At 39.6% G+C, this 25,301-nt stretch overlaps 1 protein-coding gene across 4 annotated transcripts in view; it reads left to right on the forward strand.

Moving 5' to 3' along the window:
* NDUFAF6 (NADH:ubiquinone oxidoreductase complex assembly factor 6) overlaps positions 1-25,301 on the forward strand; it is a 282,057-nt gene that overhangs the window by 75,518 nt on the left and 181,238 nt on the right. For all 4 annotated transcript variants that reach the window (XM_053715218.1, XM_053715217.1, XM_053715219.1 and 1 more), the window contains one exon: positions 12,734-12,867. In XM_053715218.1, the coding sequence (XP_053571193.1) occupies positions 12,734-12,867 (134 nt within the window). The remainder of the gene's footprint in view (positions 1-12,733; positions 12,868-25,301) is intronic.

The raw sequence follows: 25,301 nt of genomic DNA on the forward strand, positions 1-25,301 counted from the left end.
TTTTCGATCAAGCCTGGGTTTGGGACATTCAGGATCCCTGGGCTATAGATATAGTGTCTCAGGGATACAAGCTGGAGTTCAAAATTTGTCCTCCCAGGGGCAGGTTTCTAATTTCAAGGTTATCTGCAGACCAGACAAAAAGAGAGGCGTTCTTACATTGTGTAGAAGACCTCTTAGCTCTGGGATTGATCATTCCCGTTCCACCTCAAGATCAAGGTATGGGATTCTATTCCAATCTGTTTGTGGTTCCCAAGAAGGAAGGAACCTTCAGACCAATTCTAGACCTCAAGAGTCTAAATAAGTTTCTCAGAGTGCCATCCTTCAGGATGGAAACTATTCGTTCCATCCTTCCCTTGATCCAGGAGGGTCAGTTTATGACAACAGTAGATTTAAAGGACACGTACCTGCATGTTCCCATTCACAGGGATCATAACAGGTTCTTAAGGTTTGCCTTTCTAGACAAGCATTTCCAGTTTGTGGCTCTTCTTTTCGGTCTTGCCACGGCTCCCAGAATCTTCACAAAGGTTCTGGGGTCTCTTCTTCCGGTGCTTTGTTCAAGAGGGATTGCAGTGGCGCCGTATCTGGACGATATCCTAGTTCAGGCGCCGTCCTTTCAGCTAGCAAAATCACACACGGACCTGGTAGTGTCTTTCCTAAGGTCACATGGGTGGAAGTTGAATCTAGAAAAGAGCTCTTTAGTTCCTCATACAAGAGTGACCTTTCTAAGAACCATCATAGACTCTCTGTCTATGAAGATTTTTCTGACAGAAGTCTGGAAATTAAAGATTATCAATACTTGTCGAGCTCTGCAATCTTTTCCTCGTCCTTCTGTGGCCCAGTGCATGGAGTTAATAGGTCTGATGGTAGCAGCAATGGACATCGTCCTGTTTGCTCGCTTTCATCTCAGAGCTCTGCAGTTGGACATGCTCAAACAATGGAACAGAGCTTATTTGGACTTGTCCCCTCGACTTTTATTGGCACAGGAGACAAGGGAGTCTCTTCTTTGGTGATTGTCTCTAGATCATCTCTCCCAGGGAACATGTTTTCGCAGACCATCCTGGGAGATGCCAGCCTTCAGGGGTGGGGAGCAGTTTGGGGCTCCCTAAGGGCTCAGAGGATATGGTCTCAGACAGAGTCTCTTTTGTCCATAAACATTCTGGAACTGAGAGCGATCTACAATACTCTCCTGACCTGGCCTCAGCTAGCTTCGGTTCAGTTTATCAGGTTCCAGACGGACAACATAACGTCAGTGGCCTACATCAATCATCAGGGAGGAACAAGGAGTTCCTTGGCGATGACAGAAGTTTTCAAAATAATTCAGTGGGCGGAGGCCCATTCTTGTTGTCTGTCGGCAATCCACATCCCAGGGGTGGACAACTGGGAGGCGGATTTTCTGAGCAGACAGATTTTTTATCCGGGGGAGTGGGAACTTCATCCGGACGTGTTCTCCAGTCTGATCATCAAATGAGTTCAGCCGGAGTTGGATCTCATGGCATCCAGGCAGAATGCCAAACTTCCCAGGTACGGGTCGAGATCCAGAGATCCTCAGGTGGAGCTGATAGATGCTCTGGCGGCCCCTTGGTCCTTCAATCTAACATATCTGTTTCCTCCGTTTGCTCTCCTTCCGCGAGTGATTGCTCGGATCAAACAGGAAAGGGCTTCAGTGATTCTCATAGCACCGGCCTGGCCTCGCAGGATCTGGTATGCAGGTCTGGTGGAGATGTCGTCTCTACCTCCTTGGAGGCTTCCGCTTCGAAAGGACCTTCTGATTCAGGGACCCTGCCATCATCCAAATCTAGATTCTCTGAAGCTGACTGCTTGGAGATTGAACGGTTGATTCTAGCCAAGCGAGGTTTTTCTGACTCAGTCATAGACACTTTGATTCAGGCTCGTAAGCCTGTCACTAGAAAGATTTATCACAAGATTTGGCGTAAATACCTTTATTGGTGTGAATCCAAGGGCTACTCCTGGAGTAGAGTTAGGATTCCTAGGTTTTATCTTTTCTCCAGGAGGGATTGGAGAAAGGATTATCTATAAGTTCTTTAAAGGGTCAAATTTCAGCATTATCTATCCTGTTACACAAGCGTCTAGCTGATGTCCCTGATGTTCAGTCTTTTTGTCAGGCCTTAACCAGAATTAGGTCTTTGTTTAGACCAGTTACTCCTCCATGGAGTCTTAATTTGGTTCTCAAGTTTCTTCAAGGGGTTCCGTTTGAACCTATGCATTCCTTAGATATCAAGTTGTTATCTTGGAAGGTTTTATTTTTGGTAGCGATTTCTTCTGCTCGTAGAGTGTCTGAACTTTCAGTATTACAATGTGAGCCCCCGTACCTTATTTTTCATGCGGATAAGGTTGTCTTACGTAAGAAATTTGGATTTCTTCCCAATGTTGTTTCTGATTGAAACATTAATCAGGAAATTGTTGTACCTTTCTTGTGTCCTAATCCTCCTTCTAAGAAGGAGAGGCTCTTCACAATCAACCAGACACCAGCCTCAGAACCTGGTCAAACACCGCTCATTATAAAGGGTGACACCACTGGATGTAGCATCACATATGGATCTAAGTGAACTAAAGGGCACCTGCGAAGACCCCAGCTCCTTAGTCCGACTCTACAACAAAACCATGAGAGACACCCTAGAAAGCATTGCACCATCTCGCATACGCACTGTCCAAACCCACAACAATGCACCGTGGTTTGATAGCTCCATCAGAGAAATGAAAAGAACAGGACGTAAGCTCGAGAGAAAGTGGCGCAGAACACATGATCCAGAGGATAAAGCCGCTCTTACCAAACATCTAAATAAATATCAATCCAAGATAACTCAGAAAAAATCTTCATTTTTATCACGGGAAATTGCACTCTCCCACAATAGACCCAGGCAACTGTTTCGCACAGTAGAAAGGCTCTGCAAACCAGCATGCATGCTTAGCCCTACCAACTTTTCTCAGGATAAATGTGAAGCATTTGCAAACTTCTTCAGAGACAAGATTCCCTCAATCCGAACCGCTATCACAGCAGGCCAAACAGTTACACACCAGAACCACTATAATGGAATGCCAGATTGCCCCAGTTTATGTGCCACTTTTACAAATGTGGATATAAAAGGAGTTAAAAACACCATACAAAAGTTGCACCCTACTATGTGTGACATAGACCCTGCTCCAACTCAGCTCATGTCTGGATGCATTGAAACACTCGCCCCAGTCCTCACAAAAATAGTGCAGTGTTCACTAAAAACAGGAGACTTCCCAGATCCTCTAAAAGAAGCTGTGGTAAAACCACTCCTAAAGAAACCTTTATTAGACCCAGACTGCATGACTAATTACAGACCAGTATCCAACCTCCCATTTCTGGGGAAAGTAATTGAAAAAGTAGTGGCAACTCAACTGGAAGCCCATCTATCACGCCTAAACATATTCGATCCTTTCCAGTCAGGCTTCAGATGCTGCCACAGCACTGAAACAGCGCTAGTCTGAGTGCTAAATGATCTCCTTATGGCAAGAGACAAAGGTGATTACTCCATTCTAATCCTCCTGGATCTCTCAGCTGCATTTGACACCATTGACCATAGGATTCTAATAGAGCGCTTGCAGTACATTTGTGGTCTAGGAGGCACAGTCCTTAACTGGTTTAAATATTTCCTCACTGGTAGATCACAGAGAGTAATATCAGGATCAAGCTCATCAGCACCAACAGAACTGGCCTGCAGAGTTTCACAAGGATCTATCCTGTCTCCCATGCTATTCGCAATTTACTTACTATCACTGAGGGACATCATTAACCGACATGGCCTAAGGTATCATTGTTATGCTGATGACACACAAATTTACTTCTCCTTTGCTGCAGATACTACAGACCGAGCATGCCGCATAAACAATTGCTTAACAGACCTCATAGAATGGATGAATGCTAGCTGTCTCAAAGTGAACCCGGACAAAACAGAGTTACTCTTGGTGAGGGGACCCCGGGCATCAAAAATATTCCATGATCACCCAACTGGCCTGGAGCTTGGAGGCTCTAAACTCGTTAGTTCAGCAAAGGTACGAAACCTCGGAGTGCTGATTGACGTTGGACTATCTTTTAAACAGCAGATTTCCTCTGTAATAAAATCTGCCTACTTTCATCTGAAAAACATAGCCAGGATACAACACTTAATTCCACCGGATGATATGCCAAGATTAATCCATGCATTTGTATCCTCTAGTCTAGACTACTGCAATGCACTTTACTTGGGCCTCCCAAAAAAAGAACTCCATCGCCTTCAGACAGTACAAAACGCAGCAGCCAGACTATTGACCAATCAAACTCGCTCCTGCCACATAACACCTGTTCTCCACTCCCTGCATTGGCTTCCAATTAAATGGCGAACATATTTTAAAATTAGCCTTCTGACCTTCAAAGCCTTAAACAACCAAGGCCCACAGTACCTGAAAGAGCTCCTGACACCCTACATCCCATCCCGTTCACTTATGTCAGCCAACATATCCCTCCTCTCAGTGCCAAGAATAAGGACAAACTCAGGCTCCAGAGCATTCGGCCACGCTGCCCCTACTTTCTGGAACTCTTTACCGTGCGCAATCAGAGAGGCACCGTCCTTACAGACTTTTAAAACAAAGCTAAAGACCCAGCTCTTCCATCAGGCATTCAGTCCGCTTATCTGACCTTCAGAAACTCCTAACTTTTATGTTTTATATTGGTATATTTGTAAAGTGCTTTGAGTCTCACAGGGAGAGAAGCGCTATATAAATTGCAAATTATTATAATTATTATTACACAATTTGGATGTAGTTCGTGCTTTAAAGTTTTATTTACAGGCGACTAAAGACTTTCGCCAGTTTTCCTCTTTGTTTGTGGTATTTTCAGGCAAACGTAGGGGACAGAAAGCTACGGCTGTTTCTCTTTCTTTTTGGCTGAAGAGTATTGTACGTTTGGCTTACGAAACTGCTGGACAGCAGCCTCCTGAGAGGATTACAGCTCATTCCACTAGGGCTGTTGCTTCCTCATGGGCATTCAAAAATGAAGCTTCTGTGGAACAGATTTGCAAGGCTGCAACTTGGTCTTCTCTTCACACTTTTACAAAATTTTACAAATTTGATACTTTTGCCTCGGCTGAGACGGCTTTTGGGAGAAAGGTTCTTCATGCAGTGGTGCCTTCCGTTTAGGTATCCTGACTTGTCCATCCCGTATCATCCGTGTACTCTAGCTTGGTTATTGGATCCCATAAGTAATGAAGATGATAAACCTGTTAAATTTATTTCTTCTTAGACACGGCCCGCCCTGTCATTTTTAGACAGGATGTTTTTTATTGTAAACTTCAGTCACCTCTGCACCTTGGCTTTTCCTTTCTCTTCCTAACTTCGGTCGAATGACTGGAGTTGGGAGGGAAGGGAGGAGCTATTTAACAGCTCTGCTGTGGTGCTCTTTGCCTCTTCCTGCTGACCAGGAAGTGACTATCCCATAAGTAATGAAGATGATCTGTGGACTCATCGTGTCTAAGAAGAAATAAATTTATCAGGTAAGCATAAATTTTCTTTTCCCTCCCCGGTGTCATGTGATTCATTAGTATTACAAGGTCTCAGGTGTGAATGGGGAGCAGGTGTGTTAAATTTGGTGTTAGCGCTCTCCCACTCTCTCATCACTGGAAGTTCAACATGGCATCTCATGGCAAAGAACTCTCTGAGGATCTGAAAAAAAGAATTGTTGCTCTACATAAAGATGACCTAGGCTATAAGAAGATTGCCAAGACACTGAAACTGAGCTGCAGCATGGTGGGCAAGACCATACAGCGCTTTTACAGGACAGGTTCCACTCAGAACAGGCCTCACCATGGTCGACCAAAGAAGTTGAGTGCACGTGCTCAGCGTCATATCCAGAGGTTGTCTTTGGGAAATAGACAGATGAGTGCTGCCAGGATTGCTGCAGAGGTGGAAGGGGTGGAGGGCCAGCCTGTCGTGCTCAGACCATACGCCGCACACTGAATCAAATTGGTCTGCATGGCTGTCATCCCAGAAGGAAGCCTCTTCTAAAGATGATGCAAAAGAAAGCCCTCATACAGTTATTTGCTGAAGACAAGCAGACTAAGGACATGGATTACTGGAACCATGTCCTGTTGTCCAATGAGATCAAGATAAACTTATTTGGTTCAGATGGTGTCAAGCGTGTGTTGCGGCAACCAGGTGAGGAGTACAAAGACAAGTGTGTCTTGGCTACAGTCAAGCATGGTGGTGGGAGTGTCATGGTCTAGGACTGCATGAGTGCTGCCGGCACTGGGGAGCTACAGTTCATTGAGGGAACCATGAATGCCAATATGTACTGTGACATACTGAAGCAGAGCATGATCCCCTCCCTTCTGAGACTGGGCCGCAGGGCAGTATTCCAACATAACGACCCGAAACACACCTCCAAGATGACCACTGCCTTGCTAAAGAAGCTGAGGGTAAAGGTGATGAACTGGCCAAGCATGTCTCCAGACCTAAACCCTATTGATCATCTGTGGGGCATCCTCAAACGGGAGGTGGGGGAGCACAAGGTCTCTAACATCCACCAGCTCCGTGATGTTGTCATGGAGGAGTGGATGAGAACTCCAGTGGCAACCTGTGAAGCTCTGGTGAACTCCATGCCCAAGACGGTTAAGGCAGTGCTGGAAAATAATGGTGGCCACACAAAATATTGACACTTTGGGCCCAATTTGGACATTTCCACTTAGGGGTGTACTCACTTTTGTTGCCAACGGTTTAGGCATTAATGGCTGTGTGTTGAGTTATTTTGAGGGGACAGCAAATTTACACTGTTATACATGCTGTACACTCACTACTTTACATTGTAGCAAAGTGTCATTTCTTTAGTGTTGTCACATGAAAAGATATAATAAAATATTTACAAAAATATGAGGGGTGTACTCACTTTTGTGAGATACTGTATGTGTGTGTCTATATATGTGTATATATTTATATATATATATATATATATATATATATATATATATATATATATATATATATATATATATGTGTGTATATATGTATATATACAGGTGAAACTCGAAAAATTAGAATATCGTGCAAAAGTTCATTTATTTTACTAATGCAACTTAAAAGGTGAATCTAATATATGAGATAGACTCATTACATGCAAAGCAAGATAGTTCAAGCCGTGATTTGTCATAATTGTGATGATTATGGCTTACAGCTCATGAAAACCCCAAATCCACAATCTCAGAAAATAAGAATATTACATGCAATCAATAAAACAAGGATTGTACATACCTGTAGAACAATATCGGACCTCTGAAAAGAATAAGCATGCATCCTGTATGTATTCAGTACTTGGTTTGGGCCCCTTTTGCAGCAATTACTGGCTCAAAGCGGCGTGGCATGGAAGCTATCAGCCTGTGGCACTGCTGAGGTGTATGGAAGACCAGGATGCTTCAATAGCGGCCTTCAGCTCTTCTGCATTGTTCGGTCTCATGTCTCTCATCTTTCTCTTGGCAATGCCCCATAGATTCTCTATGGGGTTCAGGTCAGGCGAGTTTGCTGGCCAATCAAGCACAGTAATACCACGGTCATTGAACCAGGTTTTGGTGCTTTTGGCAGTTTGGGCAGGTGCCAAGTCCTGCTGGAATATGAAGTCAGCATCCCCATAGAGCTTGTCTGCGGAAGGAAGCTTGAAGTGTTACAAAATCTCCTGATAGACGGCTGCATTGACCCTGGACTTAATGAAGCACAGTGGACCAACACCAGCAGATGACATGGCTCCCCAAATCAACACAGACTGTGGAAACTTCACACTGGATTTCAAGCATCTTGCAGTGTGTACCTCTCCATTCTTCCTCCATACTCTGGGTCCTTGGTTTCCAAATGAGATGCAAAATTTGCTCTCATCCGAAAAGAGGACTTTGGACCACTGAGCAACAGGCTAGGTCTGTTTTTCTTTAGCCCAGGCAAGACGCTTCTGACGTTGTTTATTGTTCAGGAGTGGCTTGACAAGAGGAATACGACATTTGAAGCCCATGTCCAGGATCCGTCTGTGTGTGGTGGCTCTTGTGAAAGTCCCCAACACTTTTGAATGGCCTTTTCCTGACAATCCTCTCCAGGCTGCGGTCATCCCTGCTGCTTGTGCACCTTTTTCTTCCACACTTTTCCCTTCCACATAACTTTCTATTAATGTGCTTTGGTACAGCACTTTGGGAACATCCAACTTCTTTTGCAATTACCTTTTGAGGCTTTCCCTCCTTATGGAGGGTGTCAATGATGGTTTTCTGCACAACTGTCAGGTCAGCAGTCTTTCCCATGATTGTGATTCCTACTGAACCAGCCTGAGAGACCATTTAAAGGCTCAGGAACCCCTTTCAGGTGTTATGGCTTAATTAGCCTAGAATATTGCACCTTTTCACAATATTCTAATTTTCTCAGATTGTGGATTTGGGGTTTTCATGAGCTGTAAGCCATAATCATCACAATTATGACAAATCACGGCTTGAACTATCTTGCTTTGCATGTAATGAGTTTATCTTATATATTAGTTTCACCTTTTAAGTTGCATTAGTGAAATAAATTAACTTTTGCACAATATTCTAATTTTACGAGTTTCACGTGTGTGTGTGTGTGTGTGTGTATATATATATATATATATATATATATATATATATATATATATATATGTGTGTGTATATATATATATATATATATATATATATATATATATATATATACATATATATATATATATATATATATATATATATATATATATATATATATATATATATATATACTGTATATATATATATATATATATATATATATATATATATATATATATATATATACACACAGTTGTATGCAAAAGTTTAGGCATCCCTGACAGTTTCCATGATTTTCATTTATTAATAATTGGGTTTTTTGGATCAGCAATTTCATTTTGATCTATCAAATAACTGAAGGACACAGTAATATTTCAGTAGTGAAATGAGGATTATTGGATTAACAGAAAATGTGCAATATGCATCCAAACTAAATTAGACAGGTGCATAAATGTGGGCACCCTTGTCATTTTGTTGATTTGAATATGTGTTACTACCTAGCACTGATTAATTGGAACACATAATTGGTCTGGTGAGCCCATTAAGCCTTAAACTTTATAGACAGGTGCATTCAATCATGAGAAAAGGTATTTAAGGTGGCCAATTGCAAGTTGTTGTTCTCTTTGACTCTCCTCTGAAGAGTGGCAACATGGGGGCCTCAAAACAACTCTCAAATGACCTGAAAAGATTGTTCAACATTATGGTTTAGAGGAAGGCTACAAAAAGCTATTGCAGAGATTTAAGCTGTAACTGTCCACTGTGAGGAACATAGTGAAGAAATGGAAGACCACAGGCACAGTTCTTGTTAAGGCCAGAAGTGGCAGGCCAAGTAAAATATCGGAGAGGCAAAGGCAAAGGATGGTGAGAATGGTTAAAAACACCCCACAGACAACCTCAAAAGACCTACAACATCATCTTGCTGCAGATGGTGTCACTGTGCATTGTTCAACAATTCAGCGCGCACTTTGCACAAGGAGAAGCTATATAGGAGAGTGATGCGGAGGAAGCGTTTTCTGCACTCACGCCACAGAGTCGTTTGAGGTATGCAAACGCACATTTGGACAAGCCAGCTTCATTTTGGAAGAAGATGCTGTTGACTGATGAAACAAAAATTTAGTTATTTGGTCATAACAAGGGGCGTTATGCATGGCGGCAAAATAACACAGCGTTCCAAGACAAACACTTGCTACTCACAGTAAAAATTTTGTGTGGCCAGTTCCGGTACTGGGAATCTTGTTAAAGTTGAGGGTTGCATGGATTCCACTCAATATTAGCAGATACTTGAGAATAATGTTGAGGAATCGGTCACAAAGTTGAAGTTACGCCGGAGCTGGCTATTTCAACAAGACAATGACCCAAAACACTGCTCAAAATCTACTCTGGCAGTTATGCAGAGGAACAAGTACAATGTTCTGGAATGGCCATCCCAGTCCCCAGACCTGAATATCATTGAAAATCTGTTGGGTGATTTGAAGCGGGCTGTCCATGCTCGGCAACCATCAAACCTAACTGAACTGGAGTTGTTTTGCAATGAGGAATGATCCAAAATACCTTCATCCAGAATCCAGACACTATAGGAATCCAGACGCTCACCCAGGCTATAGAAAGTGTCTAGAGGCTATTATTCCTGCTAAAAGGAGGCTCTACTAAATATTGATGCAATATTTTTGTTGGGGTGCCCAAATTTATGCACCTGTCTAATTTTGTTTGGATGCATATTGCACATTTTCTGTTAATCCAATAAACCTAATTTCACTACTGAAATATTACTGTGTCCTTCAGTTTTTTGATAGATCAAAATTAAATTGCTGATCCAAACACCCAATTATTAATAAATGAAAATCATGGAAATTGTCAGGGGTGCTTAAACTTTTGCTTACAACTGTATATACATCTTTAGATATGTATATGTATGTATCTCTATGTTAAAGCTCTTTGCCTGCCTTGTTTTTCTAACACGAGACCTCATGTTTTTGAGCCCTTATAACTTTTTTATGTGCAATATTATTTTTAATCATTTTTATTAGTGTTATTATGACTGTAACTGTACTATGTACCTATTTTTTATCTGTTTTGTGACACTGTTTTGTTTCGCGAAACCGTTAACCAGAGCTCTGAGGACACGGTAATCATTTGAGCACAATCACATTTACTTTCGACTTGTTATGCAAGCTGTAAATCTGACGCGCACAAACCAGTGATAAACCCCTTTATCTAACTGTAACTGTTAACGCGCCACTCGTAATTTAGCCCCTTATGTGGTTCTCCTTTTCCAACCAGTTTTTTATTTCTGTCTAGCCTGTACCCATTCTTACATTTTTTGGATCATATGATATCACACTTAAGTGATAGGGGTTATTACCTGTGTTTGACCCTTTGTGTTAAAGAGAACTCACGTGTTTGATTATAATGTAAGTAAATGCCCATGCACCATCCCCAAACCTAAATAAAACAAATATTTTATTTGTCAAATGTAATAAGCATTGTAACTAACCTCATGGTTCAGTAGTACACTAATATGAGTGCATTTAAAATGCTACGGAGCAGACATGCCTTGTTTTTCTTTTCAACCTTTGTGAAAATCTTGAATTTCACCCTTTAAGGACCAATGACTGAATTTTTCCGTCATGAAACAACTGAGCAAACTGAAGCTGTGTCCTTAAGGGGTTAAAAGTGAGTGCCAGGGAACACGTGCAACACAAAACAAATAAAAAACTATATAGTGACTTACTGCACTATATTCATTGCATGAAAGTTAATATAATCCCTTCTATGCCATTTAAAGGGACAGTAAAGTCAAAATTTTAACTTTTACGACTTTCCAATTTACTTTTATCATCAAATTTGCTTTGTTCGCTTGGTATTTGTTGAAGGCTAAACATAGGTAGGTTTATAGGCTGATTTCTAAGCCCTTGAATACTTCCTCTTATCTCAGTGCATTTGATTAACTTTTCACAGCTAGAGGATGTTAGTTTATGTGTGCCAAATAGATAAACATTGTGCTCACTCCTGGTGGAGTTATTTATGAGTCAGCACTAATTAGTTGAAATTTAAGTTTGTTAAAAGCACTGAGATAAGGGGGTAGTCTGCAGAGGCTTAGATACAAGGTAATCACAGAGGTAAAAAGTGTATTAATATGACAGTGTTGGTTATGCAAAACTGGAGAATATGTAATTACGGGATTATCTATCTTTTTTAAACAATACAAATTTTCAAGTAGACTGTCCCTTTAAATATTTAGATTTAATCAGGATAGGTGATTTTTTTTAACATTTATTTATACATTTCTGTATACACCCCTTTTGGACTTTATTTTCTTGGAATCCTTTTTTGAAGAGTAATCCTAGGTGGGTTCATAGGAGCTCAGGAGTTTGTATGTGTCTTTAGAAGTGTTTGCAACAATGTTTACAGCATTGTTATACAAAGTTGTAGACCCTGCTGTCATGGACTGCTAAAGACACATGTATGCTTCTGAGCGCCTATGATCTAATCTAAGTTTACTCTTCTACAAAGGAGAACATGAGAACAAAGGGCATTTGATTAGATAAGTTAATGGGAAAGTTGTTTACAATTACATGTTCTATCTGAATCATGAAAGTTAAGAATTATTATCCTTTGAACACATATTCTATGCCTTATAAGTGCTCTTGTGATGTGTGTGATGGGATCACAAAACACATAGTAATGTTCATGGTACAAATCTGACAGCCCCAGCCTTTCATCAACTTTAAACACGGGATAAACATCAGTCAACTGAGGGAATTCATTCTGAAATGTCATGTATCATTATGGTAGGAATTGGAAAATGATCTATATTCTATTATTGGAATTTTGATGATAAGGAGTTGATTTCAATCAGTTTCACTTAGTGTGTTCTCTAAATTTGTGAATAGTTAGACACGTTAAACTTGTATCTATCCTTAAAAAAACATGACCTATCATGTTGTTCTATCCCCACTGATTATAAATCTGTGTAACTTTCATCACTAAGTACAATCTGTGCTTTATACACGCAGTATGAAGAAATGCCAGATGTTTTTGTTGTCTTTTCTATTAGGTAAATGTAGCGTTTGTTCTTGCTTGCTGTGATCATTTCTGGAACTAATAGTTTACGTCCTGCATACTTTTTTGTTTTGTTCCATGTTGAACAGATGTAAAAGATGTACATGCAGACCATGCAGCTAGCCATATTGGAAAAGCCCAAGGCATCGTCACCTGCTTAAGAGCCGTTCCTTATCACAGTAGCAAGAGACAGGTCTTTCTCCCTGTTGACATATGCATGTTGGTAAGTCAACTAAACCGTATTTGTTACAAATGTCTATGACATTATAAAGATAGAGACAAAGTATATTTACTGTTAAGGTTTATAGCAAAACTTAAACAATACCATGATAAATTAGACTTTATTGTAAATTTTGTATTTCAGAGAACATTACTATTTGTTTCATGGGACAATATTATAAAAACGTGTACAGATTTTTTTTTAAATTTTTTTAAGTGCAATCACTAAAACTGTGGAAATTATATTTCCATGATGTCCCAGTTTCGTACATCCTCTAACTGGTAATTTTTTTTACATTAATGACTTATATATGCAATACCACATTTTCTGTTTATTTGATAAAATGTCTGTGTTGGAGGTTCTCTTTACAATACACGACACGCAGGGTCGCACAATAAAAGATCTAAAATAGAATAAGAAAGGGGTGACAATAGAAGTAAATTGGAATGTTGTTTAAAATTGTATTCTCTATCTGAAGCATGAAAGAAAATTTGGGGGTTTTATGTCCCTTTAAGGATGGCTATCTCATCCCTTAACGAAGAAAGAAAACTGTTTACATACCCGTTAATCTTCAAAATGTAGCACTATAAAGTGCAAAGCACCCATTGTACTATATCTGAGACATTTAAAACTTAAAATGACATAATACTCATATACTAAATCACTTAAAAATGATGCAGCATAACTGTAAAATGCTGACAAGAATATGTCACCTGAGCATTTCTATGTAAAAAAGGAAGATATTTTACTTCAAAATTTCTTCAGCTCACCAGAATAAGTGTAGTGTAAACAGTTTTACTTCCACTTCTGTCCAGCTGCAAGTTTAGCCCATCAGCAGTGCTGAGGTAATGCTTTGCCTTTGCTGTGATCTCATGAGATTTTACTGAAATCTCATGAGATTTCTTAGAACTTACTTTAACTGAATAGGAAAATAACATGACTGTGTCAGCACATGTCAGATGCACACTCCTTTGCAAGTCCTGGGACAAGCATCCTGACTGGCTGCTTAAACTCTCTTTACAGTGGGGTGTGAATACTTAGGAAATTTGAGGTAAAATATCTTCCTTTTTTATATGGAGATGTTCAGGTGATATTTCTTTCATAAAATAATGGTCCACAGTCCAACCGAACATATGGGATATATTTCCCGCCACTATGAGGTGGTCAAGAACCTATACAATAGCTTTAAACCCCTCCCATCTCTTTCTCGTGGCCTCATAGGAGATGATTGAGGTTGTTCCAGCTACTTGCTTATGGATTACAAATTGGGAACTCAGACCTATGTAAGACCCAGAGTCCCTGGGGAGTATAATTTACAGAGAAGACAGACTCTTCACAGCAGCTGAATGATACAGGGACACAGGAATACCCCGTTATGTGCACAGCATTTCCCTAATGGGACTTAAGCCATAACTACCCTCAGGCGTCACAGGGACTTGACTTTAGTCTCCCCCTGAGGCACCCCGGTATTTCCTACTGAAATCCTCTGTGGTACTCGCTACCTGCACTGGATGGGCATTCTGCTGGATACTGCTGCAGCTACATTGACATGCCTGGTAAGTAAGTGGAGGGGTGCTGTGTAAGGTAAGTGCCTTTACAGAGCACAGACACAGCCCAGAGGCTATTTGTAGGTACTCTGACATAGGTACTACAGCATAGCCAGGGGACTTCACCTGCTCTGCTCATGGCACAATTTTTTTCTCCATTTTATATCCCTGAAAGTTCTACTAGCATTGGGAACATTATTAGGGTAGCCTCTGACCCTTTTTAACCCTCTGGCAGCTTTAGGGTTTTTTATTTGAACACTTTTAAAAATTATGTGAATGGCCTTTTAAGAGAACCGGCAATAGCATAGTGCATGATGTTAATTAGTACAGGCTCTGATAAGGCTGGGGAACACATTTTCACAGGGTTTATAGAATTATTGTGCTTAAAAGATTTTGCATTTTTGGAGCAGATTTGCAAAGCTGCAACATGTCTTATCTGCATACTTTTTTCAGAGTTTATCGCCTGAGGTTTTGATTTTTAGTAAGCCCCTTTTGGCAGGAAAGTCCTTTAGGCCACAGTGTCGGTTAAATAAGAACTTCCAGTAGAATTGTCCCACCCTTTCCGTAACATAGATCATCGGCTTGGGTATTAATCCTATATGTTATGGAGGATTATAAACTATCAACATTTTATGAATCCACATTTTAACAAACAAAATGTATGCTTACCTGATAAATTATTTTCTTTCGGAATGATAATGGTCCACAGGCCCTTTCCATTTACATTTTTGGGCGACAGTTCTAATGACACCTCTATAGACCCTGCTTTGCCTTTCCTACCTTTCCTTCCTATTTTCTTCTCTGCAATACGTAAAACTAAGAGAGAGGTGGTAGGGTTTTAAAGCTCTTGTATGGGTTTTTGACCTCCTCCTAGTGGAGGGAAATATATCCCATATGTTATGGAGAACTGTGGACCATCATCATACCAAAAGAAAATAATTTATCAGGTAAGCATACATTTTTTATTTTTTATTTTGTAGAATTCACAATCTTCCAATGCATTGTACAAGACCAAATATTATTAATCTTCCGTGTGTTCTACTTCCAAGAGCAATTACTCAAATCAAACAGGGGTCCGCTTTGGTAATCTTTATTTGCTCCAGCCTGGCCCTGCAGAACATGGTATGCGTATCTAGTGCAGAAGTCTTCATCTTCTCCATGGCTTCTTCCTCTTAGACAAGATCTATGGTCTTAAGGGCCTTTTTCCCCCATCAGGATCTAAATTTTTTAAGCTTAACAGTGTGGAGGTTAAACGCCTAGTTGTTTAAACATAGATGTTCACTGATTCAGTTCATGACACTCTGATTCAAGCCCAGCAAGTCTGCCTGATTATTTCCTAAATGTTTAAACTTATCTAGCTTGTAGCCTAATGCTTCTCCTAGGCATTCTTAAAATAACTCACAGTTTTTGTCATTACCACCTCTTGTGGAAGTTTATTCAATGAATCAATCGTCCTTTCTGTAAAGAAGTGCTTCCGCAATTATCTTTCAGCATGAGATCATGACCCTCAGCTTTACAAAGCCTTTTAATATACTTGAAGGTTGCTATCATATCACCTCTTTCCCTTCTCTTCTCTAAGCTATACCTATTTAGGTCATTGAGCCTCTCCCGGTACGTTTTTATTTTTTAGAACATGTACCATTTCTTTCATGTAATTAGCAAGAGTCCATGAGCTAGTGACGTATGGGATATACATTCCTACCAGGAGGGGCAAAGTTTCCCAAACCTCAAAATGCCTATAAATACACCCCTCACCACACCCACAATTCAGTTTTACAAACTTTGCCTCCGATGGAGGTGGTGAAGTAAGTTTGTGCTAGATTCTACGTTGATATGCGCTCCGCAGCAAGTTGGGGCCCGGTTTTCCTCTCAGCGTGCAGTGAATGTCAGAGGGATGTGAGGAGAGTATTGCCTATTTGAATGCAGTGATCTCCTTCTACGGGGTCTATTTCATAGGTTCTCTGTTATCGGTCGTAGAGATTCATCTCTTACCTCCCTTTTCAGATCGACGATATACTCTTATATATACCATTACCTCTGCTGATTCTCGTTTCAGTACTGGTTTGGCTTTCTACAAACATGTAGATGAGTGTCCTGGGGTAAGTAAATCTTATTTTCTGTGACACTCTAAGCTATGGTTGGGCACTTTGTTTATAAAGTTCTAAATATATGTATTCAAACATTTATTTGCCTTGACTCAGAATGTTCAACATTCCTTATTTTTCAGACAGTCAGTTTCATATTTGGGACAATGCATTTGAATTAATCATTTTTTCTTACCTTCAAAAATTTGACTCTTTTTCCCTGTGAGCTGTTAGGCTCGCGGGGGCTGAAAATGCTTCATTTTATTGCGTCATTCTTGGCGCGTACTTTTTTGGCGCAAAAAATCTTTTCCGTTTCCGGCGTCATACGTGTCGCCGGAAGTTGCGTCATTTTTTTACGTTATTTTGCGCCAAAAGTGTCGGCGTTCCGGATGTGGCGTCATTTTTGGCGCCAAAGGCATTTAGGCGCCAAATAATGTGGGCGTCTTATTTGGCGCTAAAAAATATGGGCGTCGCTTTTGTCTCCACATTATTTCAGTCTCATTTTTCATTGCTTCTGGTTGCTAGAAGCTTGTTCTTTGGCATTTTTTCCCATTCCTGAAACTGTCATTTAAGGAATTTGATCAATTTTGCTTTATATGTTGTTTTTTCTCTTACATATTGCAAGATGTCTCACGTTGCATCTGAGTCAGAAGATACTACAGGAAAATCGCTGTCTAGTGCTGGATCTACCAAAGCTAAGTGTATCTGCTGTAAACTTTTGGTAGCTATTCCTCCGGCTGTTGTTTGTATTAATTGTCATGACAAACTTGTTAATGCAGATAATATTTCCTTTAGTAAAGTACCATTGTCTGTTGCAGTTCCTTCAACATCTAAGGTGCAGAATGTTCCTGATAACATAAGAGATTTTGTTTCTGAATCCATAAAGAAGGCTATGTCTGTTATTTCTCCTTCTAGTAAACGTAAAAAATCTTTTAAAACTTCTCTCCCTACAGATGAATTTTTAAATGAACATCATCATTCTGATTCTGATGACTCTTCTGGTTCAGAGGATTCTGTCTCAGAGATTGATGCTGATAAATCTTCATATTTATTTAAAATGGAATTTATTCGTTCTTTACTTAAAGAAGTACTAATTGCTTTAGAAATAGAGGATTCTGGTCCTCTTGATACTAATTCTAAACGTTTGGATAAGGTATTTAAATCTCCTGTGGTTATTCCAGAAGTTTTTCCTGTTCCTAATGCTATTTCTGCAGTAATTTCCAAAGAATGGGATAAATTGGGTAATTCATTTACTCCTTCTAAACGTTTTAAGCAATTATATCCTGTGCCGTCTGTCAGATTAGAATTTTGGGACAAAATCCCTAAAGTTGATGGGGCTATTTCTACCCTTGCTAAATGTACTACTATTCCTACGTCAGATGGTACTTCGTTTAAGGATCCTTTAGATAGGAAAATTGAATCCTTTCTAAGAAAAGCTTATCTGTGTTCAGGTAATCTTCTTAGACCTGCTATATCTTTGGCTGATGTTGCTGCAGCTTCAACTTTTTGGTTGGAAACTTTAGCGCAACAAGTAACAGATCATGATTCTCATGATATTATTATTCTTCTTCAGCATGCTAATAATTTTATCTGTGATGCCATTTTTGATTTTATCAGAGTTGATGTCAGGTTTATGTCTCTAGCTATTTTAGCTAGAAGAGCTTTATGGCTTAAGACTTGGAATGCTGATATGGCTTCTAAATCAACTCTACTTTCCATTTCTTTCCAGGGTAACAAATTATTTGGTTCTCAGTTGGATTCTATTATCTCAACTGTTACTGGTGGGAAAGGAACTTTACCACAGGATAAAAAATCTAAAGGTAAAAACAGGGCTAATAATCGTTTTCGTTCCTTTCGTTTCAACAAAGAACAAAAGCCTAATCCTTCATCCTCAGGAGCAGTTTCAGTTTGGAAACCATCTCCAGTCTGGAATAAATCCAAGCCTGCTAGAAAGGCAAAGCCTGCTTCTAAGTCCTCATGAAGGTGCGGCCCTCATTCCAGCTCAGCTGATAGGGGGCAGGTTACGTTTTTTCAAAGAAATTTGGATCAATTCTGTTCACAATCTTTGGATTCAGAACATTGTTTCAGAAGGGTACAGAATTGGTTTCAAGATGAGACCTCCTGCAAAGAGATTTTTTCTTTCCCGTGTCCCAGTAAATCCAGTGAAAGCTCAAGCATTTCTGAATTGTGTTTCAGATCTAGAGTTGGCTGGAGTAATTATGCCAGTTCCAGTTCCGGAACAGGGGATGGGGTTTTATTCAAATCTCTTCATTGTACCAAAGAAGGAGAATTCCTTCAGACCAGTTCTGGATCTAAAAATATTGAATCGTTATGTGAGGATACCAACATTCAAGATGGTAACTGTAAGGACTATCTTGCCTTTTGTTCAGCAAGGGCATTATATGTCCACAATAGATTTACAGGATGCATATCTGCATATTCCGATTCATCCAGATCATTATCAGTTCCTGAGATTCTCTTTTCTGGACAAGCATTACCAGTTTGTGGCTCTGCCGTTTGGCCTAGCTACAGCTCCAAGAATTTTTACAAAGGTTCTCGGTGCCCTTCTGTCTGTAATCAGAGAACAGGGTATTGTGGTATTTCCTTATTTGGACGATATCTTGGTACTTGCTCAGTCTTTACATTTAGCAGAATCTCATACGAATCGACTTGTGTTGTTTCTTCAAGATCATGGTTGGAGGATCAATTTACCAAAAAGTTCATTGATTCCTCAGACAAGGGTAACCTTTCTGGGTTTCCAGATAGATTCAGTGTCCATGACTCTGTCTTTAACAGACAAGAGACGTCTAAAATTGATTTCAGCTTGTCGAAACCTTCAGTCACAATCATTCCCTTCGGTAGCCTTATGCATGGAAATTCTAGGTCTTATGACTGCTGCATCGGACGCGATCCCCTTTGCTCATTTTCACATGCCACCTCTTCAGCTCTGTATGCTGAATCAATGGTGCAAGGATTACACAAAGATATCTCAATTAATATCTTTAAAACCGATTGTTCGACACTCTCTAACGTGGTGGACAGATCACCATCGTTTAATTCAGGGGGCTTCTTTTGTGCTTCCGACCTGGACTGTAATTTCAACAGATGCAAGTCTCACAGGTTGGGGAGCTGTGTGGGGATCTCTGACGGCACAAGGAGTTTGGGAATCTCAGGAGGTGAGATTACAGATCAATATTTTGGAACTCCGTGCAATTTTCAGAGCTCTTCAGTTTTGGCCTCTTCTGAAGAGAGAATCGTTCATTTGTTTTCAGACAGACAATGTCACAACTGTGGCATACATCAATCATCAAGGAGGGACTCACAGTCCTCTGGCCATGAAAGAAGTATCTCGAATTTTGGTTTGGGCGGAATCCAGCTCCTGTCTAATCTCTGCGGTTCATATCCCAGGTGTAGACAATTGGGAAGCGGATTATCTCAGTCGCCAAACGTTGCATCCGGGCGAATGGTCTCTTCACCCAGAGGTATTTCTTCATATTGTTCAAATGTGGGAACTTCCAGAAATAGATCTGATGGCGTCTCATCTAAACAAGAAACTTCCCAGATATCTGTCCAGATCCCGGGATCCGCAGGCGGAGGCAGTGGATGCATTATCACTTCCTTGGAAGTATCATCCTGCCTATATCTTTCCGCCTCTAGTTCTTCTTCCAAGAGTAATCTCCAAGATTCTGAAGGAATGCTCGTTTGTTCTGCTGGTAGCTCCGGCATGGCCTCACAGGTTTTGGTATGCGGATCTTGTCCGGATGGCCTCTTGCCAACCGTGGACTCTTCCGTTAAGACCAGACCTTCTGTCACAAGGTCCTTTTTTCCATCAGGATCTGAAATCCTTAAATTTAAAGGTATGGAGATTGAACGCTTGATTCTTGGTCAAAGAGGTTTCTCTGACTCTGTGATTAATACTATGTTACAGGCTCGTAAATCTGTATCTAGAGAGATATATTATAGAGTCTGGAAGACATATTTCTTGGTGTCTTTCTCATCATTTTTCTTGGCATTCTTTTAGAATACCGAGAATTTTACAGTTTCTTCAGGATGGTTTAGATAAGGGTTTGTCTGCAAGTTCCTTGAAAGGACAAATCTCTGCTCTTTCTGTTCTTTTTCACAGAAAGATTGCTATTCTTCCTGATATTCATTGTTTTGTACAAGCTTTGGTTCGTATAAAACCTGTCATTAAGTCAATTTCTCCTCCTTGGAGTTTGAATTTGGTTCTGGGAGCTCTTCAAGCTCCTCCCTTTGAACCTATGCATTTATTGGACATTAAATTACTTTCTTGGAACGTTTTGTTCCTTTTGGCCATCTCTTCTGCCAGAAGAGTTTCTGAATTATCTGCTCTTTCTTGTGAGTCTCCTTTTCTGATTTTTCATCAGGATAAGGCGGTGTTGCGAACTTCTTTTGAATTTTTACCTAAAGTTGTGAATTCCGACAACATTAGTAGAGAAATTGTGGTTCCTTCATTATGTCCTAATCCTAAGAATTCTAAGGAGAAATCATTGCATTCTTTGGATGTAGTTAGAGCTTTGAAATATTATGTTGAAGCTACGAAATCTTTTCGTAAGACTTCTAGTCTATTTGTTATCTTTTCCGGTTCTAGAAAAGGCCAGAAAGCTTCTGCCATTTCTTTGGCATCTTGGTTGAAATCTTTAATTCATCTTGCCTATGTTGAGTCGGGTAAAACTCCGCCTCAGAGAATTACAGCTCATTCTACTAGGTCAGTTTCTACTTCCTGGGCGTTTAGGAATGAAGCTTCGGTTGACCAGATCTGCAAAGCAGCGACTTGGTCCTCTTTGCATACTTTTACTAAATTCTACCATTTTGATGTATTTTCTTCTTCTGAAGCAGTTTTTGGTAGAAAAGTACTTCAGGCAGCGGTTTCAGTTTGAATCTTCTGCTTATGTTTTTCGTTAAACTTTATTTTGGGTGTGGATTATTTTCAGCAGGAATTGGCTGTCTTTATTTTATCCCTCCCTCTCTAGTGACTCTTGTGTGGAAAGATCCACTTCTTGGGTAGTCATTATCCCATACGTCACTAGCTCATGGACTCTTGCTAATTACATGAAAGAAAACATAATTTATGTAAGAACTTACCTGATAAATTCATTTCTTTCATATTAGCAAGAGTCCATGAGGCCCGCCCTTTTTTTGTGGTGGTTATGATTTTTGTATAAAGCACAATTATTCCAATTCCTTATTTTATATGCTTTCGCACTTTTTTATCACCCCACTTCTTGGCTATTCGTTAAACTGAATTGTGGGTGTGGTGAGGGGTGTATTTATAGGCATTTTGAGGTTTGGGAAACTTTGCCCCTCCTGGTAGGAATGTATATCCCATACGTCACTAGCTCATGGACTCTTGCTAATATGAAAGAAATGAATTTATCAGGTAAGTTCTTACATAAATTATGTTTTTTGTAGCCTTCCTTTGCACAGATTCCAGATTGTTTGTTTATATCCTTCTGGAGAGATGGCCTCAATAACTGTACACAATCCAAAAATCTTCCAGCATATGAGCACCACAGAGGTGTTCCAGCTCCTAGGGTAAAGCACAATACCCCAAGAGTAATCACAAACAATAGGAGCAGCACCACCAATTTCTCAGAGCAGATTTATTAATCTTAACAGCTTAAACAGCCAGACCAAAAAATACAACATTTCGGATCTAGTCCTTAATCATGTATGAATATACCTGAGATCCTCACGCCTTAAAAACCTCTAAACCACACACCCTTACCCACCTGACATACCCATAATCCGGACACCTAGTGGAATTACATATATTGAATTCACTAAACAGTATATTGAATTACAACAACACAGAATAACCATTAGGCTAAAAGGGTAAAAAAAATAATTTCTCATATAACCAAATACAGATAATCAACATAAATATGCACATTACAGACATAGGGAAAGATCAAACTCTCTATTCATTCCCTTAGGATACATAGTCCCAAGCTTACTGATTCAAATGTCTCCCTAACTTTCAGAATTTTGGACCTAACTCCACCTCCCCTAGGGATTTTGACATGTTCTAAAATTTTAAACCTGAGCTGACTCAGATTATATCCAGCAGATAAAAAGTGATTGGCAACAGGTGCATCTATTTTCTTGGTACTAATATTGCTCTTGTGTTGATTTATACGTTCACGGACAGTGCGGGTGGTCTCCCCCACATACCCAAGCCCACATGGGCACTTAATATAGTAGACTGCAAAATCAGTATTACAGGTAAAATGACCTCTAATCTCATATTTCTTTCCTGTGCTAGAATGACAAAAAGAGGGCCCTTTAATGATACTATTGCAATTGGAGCAGCTAAGACAAGGAAAGCTGCTAAAATTCTTTTTACCAATATAGCTTTGTATCTTTTTGTTAGAAGGACTAATATCTGCACACACCAGCTCATCCCTGAGATTCCTGCCCTTCCTATAGGCAGGCATTGACAAATCCCTAAATTATTTAACACCAGGATTACATGTCTGTAATATATGCCAATGTTTGTAAATAATATTGCAGATTTTGTTACTTAGTTGGGAATATTGGCTGACGAACACCAACCTATCTGTTTTTTTTCTTTTTCTTACCCCCAATATCTTTTTGTTCAAGCAGGGATTGCCTTGGAGTTTCTAAAACATTATCAATTTTTTAGATGAATTCAGATGGATAACCCCAATCCTTAAAACGATCACCCATCTCCATAAGCCTCTATTTAACTGGACCAGTTTCAGATACAATGTGCCTAACTTAAGGAAGGGGGGTGGGCACTTAAATAGTATAAAAGAGTGTTACAGTCTGCATCATCCTTCTTATGTAGATCAACTACAAGACCATGGGTACCCTTCAACACCCTGGTATCCAAAAAGACTACATTCTTCTCACTATACACAAATGTAAACCTGATGAGATGAGTCGCAGAGTTCAAATCACTAACAATTTTCTCAAGGGTTTCAATGTCGCCCAGCCACACACCAAAAATGTCATCTATATATTGCCACCAGGTGGCGCCATACAACAAAAATAATGGATGGTTATATACAAAATATTCTTCATAAATTTTCATATAGATGTTGGCGTATGTAGGGGCGACATTGGAACCCATGGCCGTACCCTGGAGCTGTAGGTAGTAATGATCCTCAAACAGGAAGTAGTTACACCTAAGGACAATATTCAACAACTGTAAAATAAACTCCTTCTGTACAGGAGTGTATCTATCGTCCTCGCTCATTATCTTTCCCACAGCCCCAATGCCAGTCTCATGAGTAATAGAAGTATACAGTGACATCTCATCCAGGCTAAAAAGAATGCTCTTAGTATTCTCCAAGGGCAAACCCTGCAGTTTAACTAGAAAGTCACCAGTATCTTTAATGTATGAATTTGAATTGGCATAAGGTCTTAATACCCTCGCCAGATAAACTGATACCTTGGACAGTATGGAACCCATACCTGCCACAATAGGGCATCTAGGCGGCCCCTCAATATTTTTGTGGACCTTAGGTATAGAGGACTTGTGCAATGTTCCTCAGAATCTAATATGAAGCATGTTGTATCATTATTGATCAAGCCATTCACAACAGCAGCCTGTACACAACTCCCTATCTCTCTTTTAATCTTGAAAATGGGGTTATAACTGTACACAATACTCAAGAAGACCTGTTACACAAATAATTTATCAAATAATTTATCACATATTTTGAATGGTGCATATTTTGAATGGTGCTCTTCCAAAGGGGTTTCTTGGTATTCCTTTTAGGATTCCTAGAATTCTTCATTTTTTACAAGGTGACCTTGACAAGGGTTTGTCTGCTAGCTTCCTAAAAGGTCAAATTTCAGTTGTTTAAAAAAAAAATATTAAACAATGTCAATGTCTGAACAAGAATACATTAAATCTTAATATTATTATTTCACATTGCTTGGAAAAAGTCCCATCTGTTTAAATATTTTGATAAAAAGTAAACCAGTTTTTGACTTTAATAATCCAGACAGTTTGATCAGTTGTATTGTCCTTGTTGTAGGGTCACCAATAGTATTAAACGTTGAGTAACATATAATAAAAAATAAAAAATCAGGATCTAAGTGTGGTATGAGCTTGTGGCGGTATATTTAAATATGTAATCTGCCTCTCTTTTATTTATGTTATGTTTAGAGGTAGCTGTGGTTTTGTTTCCCAAAGAAAAGTTATATCATAAAAGACATCTAATCTATTCGTACGCATATAAAAAGATCATTCAAGAGTTATTTGTTGCTTCCAGTTTTGTATAGAAGGAACTGTATCTTGCTTCCAAAGTCTTGGGATGAGTTGTTTTGCGCTATTTAAAATAGTATAGAATAGTTTAGCATGTAATTTTGAAGGAGGTTTAGGGAACACGTTAAACAAAAATATCAATGGGTCCAGGGGCCAGTTGCATTCAAATAGTTTACATGGATTCTGACTTCCTCAATTTTTGGACATTCCCACCAGATATGATAGAGTGAGCCTATTTGACCACATTTCCTCCAACATTTGTCTGATGCCTGGGGAAATATGTATATGTATAATTTAGTCTTTGTGGTGTTAAGTACTATTGCATGAGGAGTTTATAGTTTGTTTCTAGTATAGTCGATGAGTGTGAGGAGTGAAAAATGGATTGGAAGATCGAGTTCCATTCGGATTGTGTTAATTGGTAAGGTAAGCGTTCTTGCCACCTTTTGGTGTATGATGGTTGCTTTTGATGTTGTGGTGAGATTATGATTCTATAAACCAAGGAAATTGAGTGTTTAAGTGGATTTGGTGTGCTACATAGTGTTTCAAATG

The sequence above is a fragment of the Bombina bombina genome, chromosome 5 (assembly GCF_027579735.1).
Source record: "Bombina bombina isolate aBomBom1 chromosome 5, aBomBom1.pri, whole genome shotgun sequence".
In the NCBI taxonomy this organism is placed as follows: Eukaryota; Metazoa; Chordata; class Amphibia; order Anura; family Bombinatoridae; genus Bombina; species Bombina bombina.